Source organism: Petaurus breviceps, unplaced genomic scaffold, assembly GCF_028583685.1.
Source record: "Petaurus breviceps papuanus isolate PSGF00001 unplaced genomic scaffold, PetGlider_PUasm1.0 99, whole genome shotgun sequence".
In the NCBI taxonomy this organism is placed as follows: domain Eukaryota; kingdom Metazoa; phylum Chordata; class Mammalia; order Diprotodontia; family Petauridae; genus Petaurus; species Petaurus breviceps.
Genome location: NW_027187465.1, coordinates 21,220,082 through 21,240,189, shown reverse-complemented (window position 1 = coordinate 21,240,189; position 20,108 = coordinate 21,220,082). Strand labels below are relative to the sequence as shown.

The window sequence follows — 20,108 nt, the reverse complement described above, 5'->3', positions numbered from 1 at the left end:
AATCATCACGGAGACCGCAGCTGCCGAAGGACCCCAGGCGGCCCGCCGGGAGGGCGGAGGCTTGAGACGAGGCGGGGGCCTCTCGTGACGGTGTCGCGCAGCCGGGCGGGTCCCGGGGGCGCCTGCTCAGCGTCCCCGCGGCTCGGGGCGGGCTCGGAAAATTCCGGTGCCGGGGCGGCGGGCATCGACGGACTCGAGGCGTCGTCGGGCGGTCGCACCGCGCGGGCTGGGGGCGGCGGGCCGGGGACGTCGGTCGGGCAGGCGGCCGGGCGGCCCGGCGCGGGTGTCCCGGCGATGTCTGGCGCTGAGGCGACGGCGGCGGCGGCGGCGGGATCGGGAGCAGGAGAGGGAGCCCGAGCCGGAGCGGGATCGCGGCGGCGGCGGCGGTGGCGGCGGCGGCCCCGGCGGCGGCGGCGGCTCCGCGGCGGGAGCTGGCGGCTGCGGCGGGCCTGAACGGCGGCGCGGGCGGCGGCGGTGGGGCGGGCGGCGGCGGCGGGGCCTCGGCCCCTCTCCTCGCTCCGCCCCCGGAGCCCGGGGATGAGGCGGGGAGGCCGCGGCGCCGGCGGCAGCAGCAGCAGCAGCAGCAGCAGCAGCAGCCTCATCAGCAGCAGCCGCCGCCCCGAGAGGGCCCCCCGCCCGCCGCCGGCCTAGCGCCCCCGGCGCCCCCGAGCCCTCCGTCCCCCCCTGGGGGCCGGGGCCGGCCGCGCCGCGTCCGGGCTGCGGGGAGTGCCCCGAGGAGCATGTCCGCGGACTCGGAGATGGAGAAGAGCATCACGGTAGGCGGGGGGAGCGCCCCCCAGCCGGGGGGGGGGGGAGGAGGGGGCCCGGCCTTCCCGAGCCCCGGCGTCGCCTCGGGCTCTGGCGCGCCGCCCTGGGGAGTCCTTCCGACACCTGGCCAGGCACTGTGCCCTCCGCTGGCCTCGGTTTGCCCCTCTGTGCATAGTGGTAGTCACCACCCCGCGGTGAGGTTCGGACGAGACCGGGAGTAGGCAGGCGTCCGCAGCAGGCGCCGGGGAGCTGGAGATGGCAGGGAAGATGCCGACGGCGGCAGCAGCCAGCGTTCGGCGAGCAGCGTCTCGGGCTCGGGCTCTTAGAGTTCCCATTTGACGGGCTGGGGGACTGAGGCAGGCAGACTGACCCAGTGTCCGAGTCGGAAGGGCAGTCTTTGCCTCCCACCTCTTGAGGTTAGCTCGCTGTGGGACCGCTGCCTCAGTGTCTTCCCTTCCAGAAAGGGAGATGCTGCTGCTGCTGCTGGAGCGTCCCCGCTGAGAGACTGCAGGGAGGCTTCAGGGAAGGGCTTCAGGAAATGGGAGTGATAACAGGATGTTCGTTAGGAACCTGTGGTGGGTGTTAGAGCATACCCTAAGGGGTCTCTAACTCAGACCTGGAAAGAAAAAGCGTCCCCCCTCCGTGCGCCTAGGAGGCACCAAGTGTTCGGCAAACTTCCAGTTATGTAGATGTCAGCTACATCTCAGTGGAAGGAGGAGGGGCGATAACCTCAGTTTCCTCCAGCTTCTCTAGAAGGCGGCTAGCCGGCTAGGGTGCTGACCTTGGCTTTGGGTTGGGTTGAAATCTTTTTGTTTTTCTCTTGTGTGTGTTTTATCCCACCGTGTAAGGCAGTGCACTAAGTTAGTGGGTGGAGCGCTGGACTTGGTATCAGGAAGACAGCTTCCTTATCTGTCCGAGGAGGACCATACTTGGATGGCCTTCCTTATCACACAGGGTTGGGTTTAGATGAGAAAAGATAACCACTTAGAGATCTTCTTGTCTGACTTCTTTTAGCACCTGAGGAAATTGAGGCCCAGGCTGGGGAAAAGGATTTATCCAAGGAAACAAAGGTAGTGAGCAAAAGAACCGAGATTGAAGCCTAGGTCTTCTGACTCTGCATTTAGTGCTCTTTCCTCTGTACCCCCTTGCCTCCCATTCATCTCTGCCCCCCCTACTCACAACACTGTACTTCAGTCCTTCTCTCCTTTCTCCTACTCAAGGCTGGGCATGTGGGTATAACTCTCCTGTATGGACTGTTTTCTTTCTCACCACCACTCTGGGAGGTTGCAGCATCATAGAATTTAAAACTGGAAAGGATCTTAGAGACCATCTAGTTCAAGGCTCTAATTTTGTAGATGGATAAACTGAGGCATCAAGTAGGCAAGACGTTTACCCAAAGTATATTTGGAGTGGAAAGACTTAGAAACCATCTAGTCCATCCCTCTTCTTTTACAGAGAAGGAATCAGGCTTCAGGAGGTTAAGTAATTCCTCCAAAGTCTCAACAGGTAGCAAGGAGCAGAGGGGAGCTTGGAACCTCAGGATTTTCCATTCCACCATGCTTTAGGGTAGTTGTTTGTAATCCATCTTCATTGATGTGGAAGCCGAAATCCATCCTGGCTGTGGTCCCAGACTGATTCAGGGCAGAGATGGGATTTAGACCCAGGATTTCCGAGGCTTAGTTCAGAGGTCTCTGTCCTTTACCCACCACTTCTGCCCCAGCAGCCCCCCACCAACCTTTCTGCTTCCACAAGGTCCTGGTGAGCCTCCCTCCCCCCTTCTTTGTCCCTCTTCACCCCAGCATCTGGCACTGTCTGGGGGGGGAGTAACATTCTCTGGGTTTCCTCCCTCCTGTAGCTACTTTGGTCCTTCTTTCTTCCCCTTCCGCTAGTGTAAAAACAAACAACTCCAAACATTTCCTTGAAAAAGATGTTGATACTATAAGTGATCAGTTAAAATTTAAGGTTCTTACATGACTATTAATTAGACCAAGCAGGAAAGTGTTCTGTTCAAATGAATGTGGCTTATTTCTCTTGAAACCATATGCATGTGGCTGTCTGGAAGTGAGTCCCAGGGAAAGGCATTTACTTTGGGGTTTTTAGGGAGCATTTTGGCTGCTTTTTGATGATTTTGAATGCTTCAAAGCATTTCTTTCCAAAGGGAATCCCCACTGTTCAGAGCAGAAGTGGTGGGAGGGGATGAATTTGAGCACCCACCTTGGAGTCCAGAATGGGGACTTCAGTTCTTGCCTCCGCTGATGTCCTGGCTATGTGAACTAGGCCATTCCCCGCACAGCTCTGAGCTTCATCTGGAAAATGGATGGACATAATAATAGGATTTCCCTTGTGAGATAGGAAATGTGCTTCTGAAACCTGCTTCCGAAAGTCCTTGGCTTGACCTCCAAACCTCTGCAGGTTCCCCTGTTGAGCTTTAATTTGTTTAAATAGAACTAAGAGTGCTTGCTGCCCTATTGCTTCCTTTGCTAGGGGAGAGACAAATAAATGGGATTTTTAAAGGGCCCATAATAAAATGAGTTTTCTAAAGCCTATTTTTTTCTTCCTGTTTGGACTTCTTTTCCTTTGAATCCTAAGGTGCTCAGCACAGTGCCTGGCACTCAGGAAGTACTTCAATGCTTGTGGATGGATTTTTTCTTTTTAAGATGAAACAAGCCAAAGTGTTCTTGACGGGTCTGAAAGTTATTTTGATGGACACATGTCTAGGAAATATGAAGGCTTAATTGACAAAGCAGAGGCAAGCTAGAAACTGTCATGCCTTGTTTGGTGAAGTTTGCTGTGCATCATTTGTTCCTTGACATCTTGTAAACCAAAGTCTTTGATCTGTCAGAAATGGGTCCAAAGTATTTTCGTTCCTCTTCAGGTGTTTCCCTGGCGCAGGCTTCCTTTGGCAGCTTAGACTTCCTTCTTCATATGAGCCCTGGAAGGGCAGCTTCCAGTAACTAGTTTAGTACTTGTATCAGTTCAGTTTTAATGTATTTTATAGGCAATGACATAGGGTTCAGGGCCAGGCCAGGGACTTCATTGTTCTAGGCAGCCCAGGGGTGAGGAGACTCCAATTACCAAGGTAGGTCAACACCTCTGCACCTTGGAGTCTTAGGTCAGCCTGGGGTGCTGAAAGGCTCAGTGGTTGGCCAGGGTCATTTACATCACCAGTATGGGTAAAAGGCAGATCTTGAACTCAGGTTCTCAGGCTGACTTTTTATCTGCTAGGCCATGTCACCTCTCTTAAATGATAGGCTGCTCAGTGTAGTAGGAAGCTCAAGAAGCAGCTTAAATACTAAGGAAGACCTGTGCCTTTAAAAACATCAAGGTGTAAAATTTATTTTCTGCCTTGTTGTATCTGACTCTCATTTGGAATTGGAAAAGTTTTTAGGTGGACGACAGAATTATCTGCTATTGTGAGGATGACCCAAGGGGGAACATTGCATGTGCATCTAAAAGCCTCTAGCTTATATTTTTCAGGTATGTAAATAGGACATGTAGTTTGGAACATCAGAATTTTCAACTCTGAAAAATGGACTTTTTTCAAGTACTGCCCAAACACTCCGTATTTTACAGCTTTTCTTGATTAATAACTTGTTAATAATTATATACAGTTTGTTGGTACAAAGTAGAGGGGTCTGTTAGGCATTGCCCCTTCTCACAGGCAGCGAGGCACAAGCTAGCACCAGCCTTGAAGCCTGAAGACCCCCCGTTTGACCTAGACTGGCTCTGTGGAGCAGCCAAGTCACATCTTTCTGAGCCTCTATTTTTGTCATTAGTGAAATGGAAATAAAGCTACCTGCATTACCTAGCTCAGGTGTTTTTTTGTAAGCCTTAAAGCTCTATAGAAATGTGTTGTTAGGGATTAGTGGAGTTAAGAGTGTCTGATGGAAATTTCTTGCAATAATCATCATTTCCCAGTTTGGGGCTCTTTTGGAAAAGAGCTCATTCCCACAGTACTTGGGTCTGTGATGTGTTGGTGTATTCATTTATTTGTGGTGTTGTTCAGGCTGAGGGGCCACAGTTTAGTAAGCATGGAGATGCACTGGAGACCACCAAGCAAAGGAGAAGTAGCAGTGGGAGGGGCCTTGAGATTATACCACATGATGAGTAGGACTGTGTACCCTGGAGGGGAAAGCACTGGAAGACCCAGCAGTTGTCTTCTGGGGAAGAGGACTTTGTTCAGCTTGATGCCAGAGATCAGGAGTAGGAGCAGTGGGTGTAAGAGGCCGAGGCACACGTAGTCTTGACATCGCTTGAAATTACCCAACAATTAGAAGTGCCCAGTAGAAGCCTGGCAGCTGTGGGAGGTACTGGGCATACCCAAGCAAGGCTGGATGACCACTTTGTGGCTCTTTCCAAATGAGTTTGTGTCGGGAAGTGGTTTGGAGTCAATCATCTTTGAGGGCCTTTTCAAGGCTGACATCGTTTCATTTCTTTTTTTTTTTTTTTTAAAGCAATTGGGGTTAAGTAACTTGCTCAAGGTTACATGGCCAGTTATTATTTCTGGGTGTGGTGCTGAGTATCTGAGCCCAGATTTGATCCAGGTCATCCCGACACTGGAGCCGGTGCTCTTACTCGCTGAGCCACCTGGCCGCCCCCATCGTTTCATTTCTAAAGGAGGCCATGAGACCTTAAGAAAGGTTACACAGGTAGTAGATAAATGTATAGCAGAGGTGGACTTTGAACCCAGGGCATAGCAGTCCAGATCCAGAACTTTGACCATTGGGCCATCTTGGCCTTTGCCGTAATACGTGATATAGAAGGGCCTCAGGCCCCTGCTGTCTGAAGGTTCCTGAAGAGTTGAAGGAGCTTGAAAGGACTGGGTGAGGCTAACTTGGAGAAAAGAAGATGAAGTGAGAACATCAAAGCACAGTATTCAGCACATAGTAGGTACTTAATAATAAGTGCCTGTAGACCTTCACTCTAGTGGAGAGAATCTTAGATTTCTCTCCCCTCCTCCAACCATATTTATTTATTTTTTAAAATTAATTTATTTTTTAGTTTTCAACATTCATTTCCACAAGATTTTGAGTTACAAATTTTCTCCCCATCTCATGATTTAAGTGACCTTCTGTGTAATGGGGAGCCACAGGAGGTTGTTGATAATGGAAGTGGCATGCCTCAAACAGTGCGCCTACTCCCCACCCCAAGATGGCAAGCATACTAAATACCCCTTCCCCTAATCTGTTCTCTCCTATATCCTCCTTCCCTTACTTTCTTGTAGGGCAAGATGAATTTCTATACCCCATTGCCTGTATATCTTATTTCCTGGTTGCATGTAAAAAACAATTTTTTTAACATTTGTTTTTAAAACTTTGAGTTCTAAGAATCTTAGATTTCTAATCTGTCCTTCCTCTGAATTCTTTTAGTTCTGTGCATCATTCATGTAACCTTTATCCCTCCTGTTCTGCCTTAATCATATTTGATTCTAGTGCCCTCATACTATCTCCTTTATTAGAATGTAAACTTTTATAGTATTCAGGTTTACACATTTATTCTTCCACATTTTCTAGCATTCTCTTTTACACCTAGTAGGTGCTTAATAAATATTTTTAAATTCGAACACTATTTGCTTGAATTGATTAGCTTTGAAATCAGCTCCAGAGTCCTGACCTAGTCTGTTTTAGATGTTGGCACCTTGATTCCTCTTTAAGCGATTTGACTGTCCTCACTGTTGTTGGGACTGGAGTGTGGGGTTTTCCATTATTGGTGTTGAATTTAGTGCAGATATTTTGGGAACAGGACACACTGTGGCCCAGAACTGAGCTCTTGTGATTGTCCCCCTGTCAGCTTATGGAGTGAATGCTATAGGGGGAGGGGTGGAGAAGGAGAATTCCCCTGGGGAGCCTTTATAGACATAATTGAGAACTAAATGACTTAGGCAGGTTGTGATGGTTGGAAGAGTATTGTGTCAGTGAGAGCAAAGATCCTTTAGACTATTTGTTTTAAGAAGCATCCAGGTAGATCATATGCCGTGGTAAACTCAAAATTGATATACAACAGAAATATTAATGATCCTATTATAAAATATGAGAAGGAAACCAGAGCCAGAATCTTCTATAGCCTTGGCTGGGAGGAGAATTATTAACCCTCAAAGGTGTGATCATTGGTTACTGTAGTAAAATGATAATTTCTAATACATGAAATTGAAAAGCTTATGCATGAGCAAAATTAATGCAGCTGGAATAAGAAAGGGAATGGTCCACTTGGGAAAGAGCTTTATAGCAAACACTGCTGGTAAGGATCTGGCATCCAAGATATGCAGGTGACTAACCAGAATATATGACCCAATGCCGTTCTCTGATAGAGAAGCAGTCATAGGATATGAACCAACAATTCTTACCAGAAGAATTTAAAATTCTGAAGAGCTATATGAAATGGAGCTCCAAGTCACTAATAAGAGAAATGTAATGAAAAACAACTAAGAGGTTTACTTTAGACTGAGCAAGTTGGCAGAGATGACCCCCCCATAGGAATAGTCCGTGTTAGAAGTATTGTGGAAAGATGGACACACTGCTGCATTTTTGATGGGGTTGTGAGTTGGACCTGCCATTCTGGAAAGAAGTGTGGGATTATATGAAGAAAGTGATTTAGAATGTTTGTGCCCTTTGTCCCAGAAATTCCACTGCCAGGCATATACCCTGGGGAGGTCACTGATAAAAAGAAAGGCCCCATGTACACCAGAATATTGATAGCAACTTTTTGTCCTAGCAAAGAACTAGAAACAAAGTAGGTGTCAGTGAATGGGGGAAAACCTAAGCAGCCCGTGGGACAAGAATTGACGGAACATTGTTGTACTCTCAGAAGGGATGAATATAGCAAGTCTAGAGAAGCATGGGAAGCCATAGGAACTGATGCAAAGGGAAGTAAGCGACATCTACAGAATAATACACACAGTGACTTTAACAAGCAAGAGTAGCCACAGCGGGGCCATTGAGATGGAGTGTGGGTGGCCAAAGGGTGACCTAAGGGAGGTCACAGAGAAGAGAGATGGGAAGGCCTTACCCCTCCCCTCCCTGTGTCCAGAGGCCAAGGAGTGTGGGTGTGCTCAGCACGTCCGTTAGTTAGTTTGGCCGAATTGTTTTTTGCCTTTTTAAAAATTCTTTGTTTCTATGGCTCTCTGGGAAGGGGAGGGGCAGGAGGAGAGGGTTTATATGTTGGGAAATACAGGTGATTTAAAAACAAAATATATAATAAAATTTGAAAAAAGAAGAAAAAAACTGAAGTACTTGGCACATGGTAGTTGATTAAATAAATGCTTATTAAGAAATAGTTCCTCAGGGCCACCATAGGCAGAGATGCTAGGAATTTTATGGTAAAGATCTCCAGGGAAATATCCCCTGATCTGCTTTATAGTTTGGTCAGCTGGTCTCATCTTCTCCTCCACAACTTTCATCTTTTTTGAACTTTCTTATTTTTGTCTAGGGCACAACTCTCTTTCCATCACTCAGGTTCACAACCTGGGAGTCTTCCTCAGCTTCCTCACCCTCATGGTTCCTCTCTCCCTTGCCCTGCCCTCCCCCACCCCATCCAATAAACTGCCAAATGGTTGTCAAGTATTTTGCCAAATACAGAGCTAGACTTTCCTGTCACTTCTCTATGGGAGGAGTGCCCCTCACATTTGTCCCCATCTCTGTCGCCAAATGGCCATTGCTTGTATTCAGGCCCTTCTCACCTCCCATCCGGATGGGAGCAGTTGCCTTCTACTTTAGCAGTCCTTGCTTCAGATATCTTCCCCATTCCAATCAGTCCTGCACAAGCTGAAAAAAGGAGATTGCTAAAACACTTCTGATCATGTCACTCACCCTACCTGTTATCTGTATGGTTAGTCAGTCAAGTAGTTATTAAATGACTGCTATGTTCCAGGCCCTGTATTAAATGCCAGGGATACAGAAGCCAGAATGAAATAGCCCCTACCCTCAGGGAGCACACACATGGAGCTAGAATGGGACAGTATGCACATACATAGAACATATATGCAGATACACATATGAGGTAAACTGGAGGGAGAGAAGGCAGGGACTAGCATCAGGGGGGACCAGGAAAGAAGTCATCCAGAAGGATGGCTCAGGAGTCAGTGAATAGAGTTCTGGGCCTAGAGTCAAGGAGACCTGAGTTCAAATCCAGGCCCTTAACCTGGCTGCCTTAGTCTCCCCATGTTAACACCTACTTTCCTGAGTTGTTGTGAGGATATAATGAGATAATATTTGCAAAGAGCTTTGCAGACCTTAAATTGCCATGTTAATGCTAACTCTTTTCATTAGCTATTATTATTGAGCTGAACCTTGAGGGAAACCAGGGAATAAAAGAGGCAGAGCTGAGGAAGGATGGTCTTCCCAGTGAGGAGGACAGCCAGCGCAAAGGCACACACATGGTAGATAGTGTGATGTATTGGGAGTGGTGATAAAGGCATTGTGGTTGAAAGTTCAGACCCCTGCTTTAGGAAAATCACTGTTGGCTGTGTAGGAAAGCCTGGAGGCTGGGAGGTCAATCAGGAAGTCATGGAGAGGAGGCTGGATGAAAGATCAAGGCTTAAAATAGGCAAGAAGGACACGTGAGATGGGAGGCAGAAGTGACAAGGTTTGGCAGTCATTTGAATATGAGGGGACTGCCCCGAAGGGTCAAATACAGTTTCCCTATTTGGCATTGGAAGCTTCTTCCCAAGCTGGCTCCATCCTTCTGAAGATTTATGTTCATGTCCCTCCCCTTCACAGATAGGATGCTCCTTCTCCCATTTCCATGCTTTGGGTACATGCTCTTCCCTGTGCCTAGAGTGTAATCTCTTCAGACTTCTGCCTCTCGGAGGCCTTCATTTCCTTCAAAATTTATCTTGAGCACTCCTTTTTTTATCAGAACTTTCTTGATCCCTTCAGCTTGTTCTTCCCTAACAAGTCATTTTGTGTTCATTTTGTATGTACTTAGTTTTGCCCATTTTCTCTCTCAATAAAAAGTAAGCTCTTTGAGCTCAGGGAATTCCATTTTGCTTTCTATTCCACAGATACAAGAATAAAACTGGAATAAAATGGGGCCTTGTTGATTGATCAGTGCTGCTCCTCTAGGCAAGAAGGTCCGGTGGCTCCATACTACCCACAGGACTAAATACATATTTCTGTTTGGCAGCTAAAGACCTTCCCAGCCAGGCTCAACCATTCACATTTTCCTCGGTCTTTCTTTCTACTCCAACGTTGGTCCTTGTCGCCTTGAAGGGACAAAGTGTTCATGTTCCCTCAACTACCCCAACATCTGCGGTCTTCAGTCTACTTAGTGTCCCAGACCTTCTCTGTTCTACCTCAGCTGCACGAGAGATGGTCATACTCTTAATCTTGCTGTCTCCCACAAGTCTTCCAAAATTCTGTTTCTCATGTTCTGTATCCCCTAAAACTGTTCATTGGCCTCACTGTGGTTCAGTTCCTCTGCCTCTCAGTGGTCTGCTAGCTCCATACTATACCGACCATATTCTCCTCCCTCTTCAGTCTTGACCCAGCACGCTGGGGTCAGGTCAGCAGTTCAGCTCTAGACTATCTTCTCATCTTAACTCCCTTGTCTCATTCACCATCCCAGCCTTCCCAGACTGCTGCCCTGATTGACCTATATCTCTTTTGCTCTGAATATATGCTGCTGAATGGAGGGCACCCAGAGCTGTGCTGATTGGCTCCACTACAAATCTGTTATCAGATTGGGCCCTTACTGCAGCAAGGTGGGCCTTCTATCCCTAATCAGTCTTGTTTCCCACTCACCCCAACAGCTCTGCTAAAGCTCCTCATCTTTTCCCAAGACTCCTTCCCCCACTCTCTCAGCTGAGAACTTTACCTCATATTTCACTGAAAAAATGGAGGCTGTTTTCCAAAAGCTCCTTGTTCTCTCTTTGTCCTCCATGTCATATCCTCCTAACATCATACCCCATTATCTCCTCCTTTAATCTCTGATGAAGACCAGCTTTTCTACAAAGTCCTTTAATCCCATCCTTTCTGGGCTTTTTCAGCAGTTTCCTCTGCTAGTATTTCTGCCCTCTTTCTTATCTCCAGTCTTTCCCTGTCAACAGACTCCTTCCCTTCTGCCTACAGACATGCCCTTGTTTCTGTTATCCTTGAAAAAACCCCCAAACCCTCACTTCATCCTACCTTCTCCACTAGCTGTTGGCCTATATATCTTCGCTCTCTGGATAAATCCTGTAATAATGATGGTGAAGCCTATGATGATGATAATAGTATAACAGCTAGCATTTATAAGGCACTTTAAGGTTTGCAAAATGCTTTCCAGGTATTATCTCATTTAATCTTCACAACAATGCTGGGAGGTAGGTACTACTAGTTATAGATGAGGAAGCTGAATTTAAAACAGAACTTGTGTTCTTTGCCCAAGGTCACAAAGCTAGTAAATGTCTGAGCTAAGATGGAGCTCAGGTCTTCCTGACTCCAGGTCCTGCATTCTGTGCCACCGACCTGCCTCTGGAGGAGAGAACAAACCACCTAGAAATGCAAGGTGCCTCTGCTCACTCTCCTTTCTCTTCTGTGTGTCAGCCTCATCGTTCCGTGCAGCTACCCTTTCTGAAGTTGTTCTCCTTGCCAATTGAATGGCCTTTTTTCACTTCTCACCCTTCTTGTCTTCCCTGCAGCGTTTGACACTTGCCATTCTCTTGGGTTCTCACTCCTCTCTGGGTTTTTGTGACACTGCTGTCTCTTGGGTCTTTGCCTACCTGAGCATTCTCTCAGTCTCCTTTGCTGGATCTTCATGAAAAAAATCTTCTCTCCATACTATTACCTCATCCTTGAATACTTAACTTCCTTCAACCTCCCTCAGCCTCCTCTTCCCTTGTATTGGAGGGCTGAGGCAGAGAATCAGCTTCCTCACAGAACTTTCCTTTCTAGGAGGCAGCATTTGGACTTTCCAGCTCCCTCAGTTTCCTTCAGCAGCTCACTTGTTCCAGCTCCCCAGACCAAGATGCCCTGTGCCAGCCACCTCCTGGGGCGCCCCCTCCCCCCACGCCTGCCCAACTTCCTTTTGTGGCTCTCTTCCCTGACAGTGAGCTCCTCGAGGGCAAGGACTGGCTTTTCTTTTTCTTGTTTGTATCCCCAGTGCTTTGCATAGTGCCTGGCACTTACATAATTAGCCGCTGTATGTGTTTACTAAATGGTTATTGAATTGAATTGATAAACTACTAACTCACTGTGGGTATTCCCCAAGGCTCTGTGCTGGACACTCTTATCTTTCTTTGCATGATCTCACTTCTGTGCTGATGGTGATGCCTGTCCAGCAGGACAGACTTCACCTCAGCCGGTTCTCTTCTGAACTTCCCTGTCACTGTGGAGGGCACCACCTGGCACCCAGATTGTCAACCAGCCGTGGTGTTATTCTTGCTTCTTTCTCGTTCCATATATCCGCTCGTTTGCCAGCTCTTATCAGCTTTGCCTTCACAGTCTCTTTCAGATAATACCCTTCTCTCCCCTCACAAGAAGGCCACTATTCTAGTTCTGGGCCCTAGCTTCTCCCATCAGCAGTCTTCTCATTGGCCCTCTTGCATCAGATCTCTTCCCCACCCCAGACCATCGTCCAGATAACTTCCCAGGGTGATTTTCTAAGGCCTAGGTTTGGTCTTGTAACTCACTAGTGGCTCCCTGTAACTTCTGGCTTCAAATAGACCCTCCTTTGTGTGATATTTAACACTCTGAACAGCCTGACCCTTTCCTGCCTTTTCAGCTCTCAGACACATTGCTCCCCTTCACGCTCACTACAGTCCAGCCATACTGGATTACTTGCTGTTCCTCTCCCAGGACACTCCATGCCTTTGCACTCACCAACCCCCAGGCATGGTATGTTCTCCTTCCTCATCTCATGTTCCAAGTTGCCTTTAAGACTCCACTCGAAGACCATCTACTGTAAGAGGCTTTTCCTGGTCCCCACAGCAGCCAGAGCAGCAAAACACATCAGTATATCTGAAGATGCTTTTGTAATGACTGCTCTGGGCCTGGCATACATTTCTTCCTCACCTCTGCCTCACAGAATCCCTGTCTTCCTTCAAGACACAGCTTAAGCACTCTCTTCTACATAAAATCTTTCTTGATCACCAGAACTTTAGTGTCCTTCATCTCAAATTAGCTATTATTAAAATAGCTAGTATTTATTTAGTGCTTTAAGTTAGCAGGGCACTTAACATCTGTCTATCTGTCTATATCATTCATCTCTCCTTCCTCTCTCTAGTCCCTTCCTTCCCTTCTTCTCTCCTTATTACAGCAACCCAGGGGGGTCAGTGCTATTATTATCTGCATTTTACAGATGAGGAAACTGAGGCAGACAGGTTACATGACTTTCCCAGGGTCATATAGCTAGTGAATGGCAGAAACTGGCTTTGAATTCACATTTTCATGAATTTAGATTTAGCGCTCTCTCTACTGAGCCAATGTAGTTTTTGTCCCCCTTATTTGAATATAATCTCCTGGGCATTGCCTGGCACATAATAATAGGTGCTTAGTAAATGCCTGCTGACTGATTTACTCTGTATCTTGTGTATATCTTTATTCGTGTCTCCTTTATTAGAATGTAAGATACTTTTGAGTTCGAGGCCCATTTTATTTATGTCTTTGTATGTCTGTTACCTGGCATGTAGTAGGTATTCAATAAATGCTTGTTGATGGATTGATTGTCAGGTAGCCTTTCTTCTTAGTAAAATTCCTTTACCTATCCCTTCCCACTTTTCTGGCTTTGAGTTTTGTGAGTAAACATGTCAGTTACAGTTAGTCTAACATTAGGATGTTGAACTATTTTCCTCTTCTGTGTACTAGGATTTAGACTTGTCTTCGACATGGACAGATATTCGTGGAAGTATTAATAAAGCTGAGCTATTTATCAGAAGAGAGGTATTTGAGAAAATGAAGGGAGGAGATCGGGGATTTGGGAAGGCCTAGAAGAGAGCATTTGCTTTTACCTGTAGGTGCAAGTATAGTGTTAGACTTTTCAAACCACTCTCCAAAAGGAGTTTATTTAGTTCTTTTTTGAAAATTATTCCATTTTGAAAATTAAATTACATTTTCGGTGAGCAAAAATCTACCTTTACCCCTTCCACTTTTGTCCCTGCCTTGGGGGCAAAAAAAAAAAAAAGAAAGCAAAACTTCTTTCAAATATGTGTAGTCAAAGCAAAACAAATTCCTGCAGTGTGCATGCTCCTCAGTAAGTCTCAGGGTTTGTCCTGAGCCCGTGGCCTGTCAGGAGGTGTGGGGAGCTTGCTTCATCGCTCATCCTCTGGAGTGATGGTCGTTTGTTGTGATGATTACCGTTCCTAAGACATTCAGAGTTGTCTTTATGTGTCAAAGGCAGCTTGTTATGCAGTGGCTAAGAGTGCTGGACCTGGAGGCAGAAAGACTTGAGTTCACATCCGATCCAGCTGAAGAACTCTGGGCAAATAGCTTTACATCTCTCAGCCTCAGTTTCCTCATCTGTGAAATGAGGATTGTAATAGTGCCTGCCTCCTAGGGTTGTTACAAGAATCAAATGATATAACATATGTGCAGTGCTTTACAAGCCTAGAAGTATCAGCGTTACCGTCATCATCATCAAGCATTGTATTATCGTCATCATTATGATGGTGCTGCTGTTAATATACACGGTATTTTTGCACATCTGAGTCTTTTCTCTTACTTTGATCTTTTGGGGTTATAGTAAGATGGCGGGGTCAAAGCTATGCACAGGCTGGTGACTTTCTAGGCATAGTTTCATATTGCTTTCCAGAATGGCTGGGATATTTCATAGCTCCACCATCAGTGCAGTAATGTCCCTGTTTTTCCTTAGCCCTTTCAGTATTTATCATTTCCCCTTCTGGCAACTTTGCCAATCTGAGGGGTCATAAGGTGGAACCTCAGAGTTGCTCAGATTTGCATTTTCTGATCATTAGTGATTAGGAGCTTTTTTTTTTTTTTACAGGATTATTGATAGTTTAGATTTCCTCCCCTGAAAACTTCCTGTTCATATCCTTTGCCCATCTGTCAGTTGGGGAAATTTGTTTAGTTCTAGCCTCTTATTTGTGGATAAAGTGCTTTCTCTCCTCACTGTGACCTCTTGGAATCTCTAGCTTTCTTCAGTGCTCAGCTTGGAAAGCCATCTCCTACAAAAACCTTTCCTAATCTCTCTAGCTGCTTAGTGCCGAGCTTTCACTTGCCTTCAATTATCTTTATTTACTCATCATCTGCTTAGGTGACCTGTCACTCAATACAGTGAAAGCAACTTCAAGTCAGAGAATTTCTCTTCATATCCCGTGATAGCACATAGTATGAGCTTAGTAAATATTTGTAAAAAAATGAATGAACAGTTTTTTGATCTCTTCTTGGTTTTGACAGATATTGGGGAGTTTTTCTGTATCATCCTTTGGTCCACTGCAAGGCATGATTCTGGGCCAAGAAGACTTTGTTGACTGATAACAACATAAGCCTCTTAATCTGAGTAGTGCTGTTGAGGATTTAGAAGATGTTTGTTTTTAGTTAGCACTAAGACTTTTATTTGAACTTTCTTATCTGACTTATTTATTTTGGTTAGTAGCATATTTCCCTCTTCCACACTTTACTTCCTTTTATGTGGTATTATGTGATGGACTCTTGTTTCTTGAATTTCCAGAAACAGGTTATTCCATGGGTTCTTAACTTTTTTATTTTGTTTTAAATCAAAGATTCATGAATTCAGTACCTCCACTTTCTCACTCTTTTAACTCTGCAGTCTTGCTTCTTCATCATTCAACAGAGTCTCTTCAAAATTTCCAGTGATCATTTCCAGATCTACTTATCCAACTCTAATTTTTCCTGCCTTCCAGTCTCCAGCCTCTTTTGCAACTTGAACTGGCTGTCCTGTAGCCATCTTAAATTCAGTATGTCCAAAACTGAAGTCATTATATTTTCTCCCAAAGTCTTCCTTCTTCCTCCTTTTTCTATTGTAGTGGCCACTATCATCCTTCTGATTGTCTAGGCTTGCTAGCCAGGTGTCATCTTCTCCTCCTCTCTTTCACCTCCCAAATCTCATCTTTTGCCAAGTTCTGTTGATCCCACCTTTGCAATATCTCTCACTTATGCCTTCCTGTCTCTTTAACAACTGTCCTAATACAGGCACTTAAAATCTCCTGTTTGACTATTGTAATAACCTTCTGGTTGGTCTCCTTGCCTCAGGTCTCTCACCAATCCACTCCATTCTTGTCTGACTGCATAAACCCCCTCTTCAATAAACTCTAATGGCTTCATATTGCCTTCAGGATCCAATATAATAACATCCTTTAGGGTTCAAAGCTATTTATTACCTATCCCATTCCTACTTTTCCAGTCTTCTTACACCATATGCATTCTAATGTATTCTACAATCCAATGGACTCTGAGCATTTTCACTGACTCTCCCGCATGCTTAGAATTCACTCTCTTCTCATATCCATATCCTGGCTTCGCTGGCTTCCTCCAAGTGCCATCTAAGATCTCATCTTCTCTAAGAAGCCTTTCTATAATGCTTCTTAATGCTAGTACCTTCTCTCGGTTGATTACGGTTGATCCTGATTCTATCTTGTTTGTATATTGTTATTCGCTTGTTGTCTCCCCTGTTAGACTGTGAGTTCCTTGAGAACAGGGACTGTCTTTTGCCTTTCCTTGTATATCAGCAGTTAGCATAGTGCCCAGCATGTTGTGGGCATCTAATAAAAATTTAATGACTGACTGACTTTGGCAGGGAAGCCCATGGACCCCTTCTCAGAACTTTTTTAAGTGCATAAAATAAAATACATAGAGTTACAAAGGAAACCAATTATATTGAAATGCAGATATCAGAATATTTTTTTTTAAAAGAGTTCACTAACCCCTAGGTTAAGAACACCTCTTAGCAGTTTTATAACTAAATTGTTGAAGAAAAAAAAAATCCAATTACAAGTAGAAACTGTTTTGAACGTTAATATTTAAAAAAAAATTTGAGTTCCAAATTCTCTCCCTCCTTCCCCTCCCTCCTTATTGAGAAGGCAGGCAGTTTGATGTGTTATATATGTAGTTATGCAAAATATATTTCTATATTAACAAAAAAACTCCACAAATTGCCCCCCCCCAAAAAAAAATCCAAGAAAAATAAAGTTAAAAAAAGTATGCTTTGCTTTGCGTTCAGACTCCATCAGTTCTTTTTCTGGAAAGTTGGATAGCATTTTTCATCATAAATCCTTTGGAATTATCTTAGATCATTGTTTTGCTCAGAGTAGCTAAGTCATTCACAATTGATCATCATACAACATTGCCAATACTCTATACAGTGTTCTCCCGGTTCTTCTCACCTCACTTTGCATCAGTTCATGTAAGTCTTTCCAGGTCTTTCTGAAAGCATCCTGCGCATCATTTCTTGTCATACAGTAGTATTCTGTCATAATCATAGACACAGTTTGTTCAGCTATTCCCTAATTGATGGGCATCCCCTTAATTTCCAGCTCTTTGCCACCACAAACAGCTGTTATGAATATTTTAATACATATAGGTCCTTTGCCTTTTTTTTTTTTAATCTCTTTGGGATACAGACCCAATAGCACTATCGCTCTGTCAAAGAGTATGTAGGTTTTTGCCCTTTCAGTCCCAAATTGCTCCTTAGAACGCTTGGAGCAGTTCACGGCTCCATCAGCAGTGCGTTTGTGCCCCAGTGGTTCTACATCCCCTCCAATATTGGTAATTTTCCTTTTCTGTCATAGTAGCTAATCTCACAGGTGGAAGGTGGTACCTCAGAGTTGTTTTCGTTAGTGACTTAGAGCAATTGTTGAAGTTATTTTGAAAAAAACAATGTATTGAAACAAAAGTTATTTATTGTCATTATCATTATTTTGCATGCTTACATGAGCTTTGTGGAAGAGCCTTTTTTCTTGGTTCTTCTTCCTTTTTTGGGTGTAAACCATATCCCAAACAAAGTAACTAAATTTTCATTGATTAACCTCGCACATCAAGCCACTGCCAGAGTTATGTCATAGTTTCTTTTCAACTGAGATATTAAGTGAAAGGGACATGTTTATGATCCCAGCTGAATTAATTTATTCAGCAAACATTTATTTGATCAGATATGTACCATGTGCAAAATTCTGTGTGAGGCCTGGGAGATTCTGAATCTTAATTGAGGGACTAATTCTTTGTTTCCTCCTCCCTCTCTCCCCCTTTTTATTTTAATAGGAGACCTCCATTTTAGAGGAATATAATATTAATTGGACTCAGAAATTGGGAGCTGGAATTAGTGGTCCAGTTAGGTAAGAAACTCTGCATTTGAATGTCTGCTTTAGAAATGGATGCCAGAAGATTGATTTTAACCAGAATGTTGTCTTTCTACTCCCCCCCCTCCTTTTTTGGATGATACAAATCATTTTGTGATAGATTCCTTGTTGATATGTGACTTGCAGTGATTATATTAATAGTGCGTAACAATTTTTCCATGCAAGAAATGTGGCAACACCGCCCTGATAAGGGATGTTTGGGATGTTTTTGGAATCAGATGTCCCATATGATCCAGTAGACAGCCAGATTTGGAAACAACTTAGAATTACCATGTAGAATGACAGTACAGCTGTTTAAAAGATTTTTTTTGGTACATTTAGAAATGAAAATGAATTCTAAAGTTTCTGTATTTCACTCAAATGTGCTTTCCACTGACATAGCTTTAGAGCAGTGATATGGGGAGTTAAGTTTATGGAGTCACATTTGTAGAGCTTTAGCCAAAAGAGCCACTTGTATGCCTGCGGCTTCCACTGTGAGAGTGTTATGTGGGAACTAGAGCTGAGCACTGCCCTCAGACAAGCCCTGGACATAATGCCACTGGCTTACATAGACTGCTTTCTGCAGGTGCTGGACCATTCTGTGTTCACCTGGCTAGGGAAGAATTGTTTAACCAGTCCTTTTAGGGGAGGATAATGGCTTGGGAGTGTTTATATAATTTCTGTGTAGATATTCAGATAAAGGGCAGAGTTTTCTTTCTAATGTGATCTCTGACCACATACCCTCTTCCCCCTTAACAGGGTCTGTGTGAAAAAATCGACCCAAGAACGATTTGCACTGAAAATTCTTCTTGATCATCCAAAAGCTCGGAATGAGGTATGATCCATGTCTAACTTTCTCTTTCTTTCCTTCCTTCTTTCCTCCATTTTCAGTTATAGAAAGAATTCTTTTTCCTCCTTTATTACCTTTAAGGTGGCCAGATATTTGACATTTTGCCTTTCTAACGTGAGACAGACACACAGAAGAGAATTCCATTTAGACTCAGAGAAAGCTTGGGTTGGGATTTCACATGTGGGACTTCACTGCCCTCCTCCTCCCTTCCTCAGCTCCTTATTTAAACTTCTCTTGAAGGTGTTGCTTTAGTAGCATTGACTAGTGCGTGGCAGGCACACACTTCCTTTTGGGCACAGCCTTCTTTGAGTTTGTATGGTCCTTTATCTCTGAAGTGTTCATACTGGTTCCATTGTCTGCTCACTTAGAAATGGGATTTGGAGGCTGGGGATGGATGAACTCACAGCTCTGTGCATGAGTGGGGGCAGGGGATTTGTGGGAGAAGCTGGAGCGACAGTGAGCAGAGGGCACAGAACTCCTGAAAGCTGATGCTTTAGGGGGATGATATCGACAGTGTGTATTTGGCTGCTTAGGAGGGTTGAAATCAAGTCTACATGTTGTTGTGAGGCTGATTTTGTGGGCCCTGAATGCCTTTTTTTTCCCTATTGTTTGGACTATTCCTTATGCCAAAGATTGCTTGCAACAGGAATCTCTTGAATGAGAAGCAGTGACTTATTGAACAAAGCAAGGCTTTGCCCAAGGCTGATTGTTACTATTCAGTTCATTTTTCCATGAGCCAGTAAGATACAAAGTCCGTCAGTCTGGGGACTAGGTTCATGGCAATAGCACTGAAAGAGTGTGTGTGAGTAGCCGGGACCTTTGACCCTGCAGTTGTCAGCCTCAGCTTCGCTGCAGCGACAGCCAGGGGAGGTTTCTTTTGCATTCTGTTTCAGCTCTTAACTTCAGACTGCATCTTTAGAGGATTTCCTTGAAGACCAAGTCTTCTCTTTTTATTCAGAAAAAAAAACCTTTTGTCAGTCCCAGGGGTTGGGCATTTTACTGGAACATGCTCTCTCATTCCACTGGGCTGTTTGCATGGTCCAGGACCCTGGACATTTGTAAGGAAAGCATTTGCAAACCCCCCTGCATGGTAACCTCTCTTCTTTTCTCTTCAAGGTACGTCTGCATATGATGTGTGCAGCACACACAAATATTGTGCAGATTATTGAAGTATATGCTAACAGTGTGCAGTTCCCTCATGAGTCCAGCCCAAGGTAAGATGCTTGGGAAAGGTGGAGCACTCGCTTCCCATTTCTCAGCTCAGTG

General features: G+C 44.9%; 1 protein-coding gene across 4 annotated transcripts in view; it reads left to right on the top strand.

Moving 5' to 3' along the window:
- The first annotated feature begins 668 nt into the window (after positions 1-668).
- Positions 669-20,108, top strand: part of MAPKAPK5 (MAPK activated protein kinase 5) — a 49,774-nt gene continuing 30,334 nt past the window's right edge. For 2 of the 4 annotated variants that reach the window (XM_069081423.1, XM_069081422.1), the window contains exons 1-4: positions 669-776; positions 17,916-17,989; positions 18,752-18,827; positions 19,959-20,056. In XM_069081423.1, the coding sequence (XP_068937524.1) occupies positions 741-776; positions 17,916-17,989; positions 18,752-18,827; positions 19,959-20,056 (284 nt within the window). In that variant the 5' untranslated portion in view covers positions 669-740. Of the gene's footprint in view, positions 777-17,915; positions 17,990-18,414; positions 18,579-18,751; positions 18,828-19,958; positions 20,057-20,108 lie in introns of those variants that run through there. The other 2 variants (XM_069081425.1, XM_069081424.1) reach the window with 2 other exon arrangements.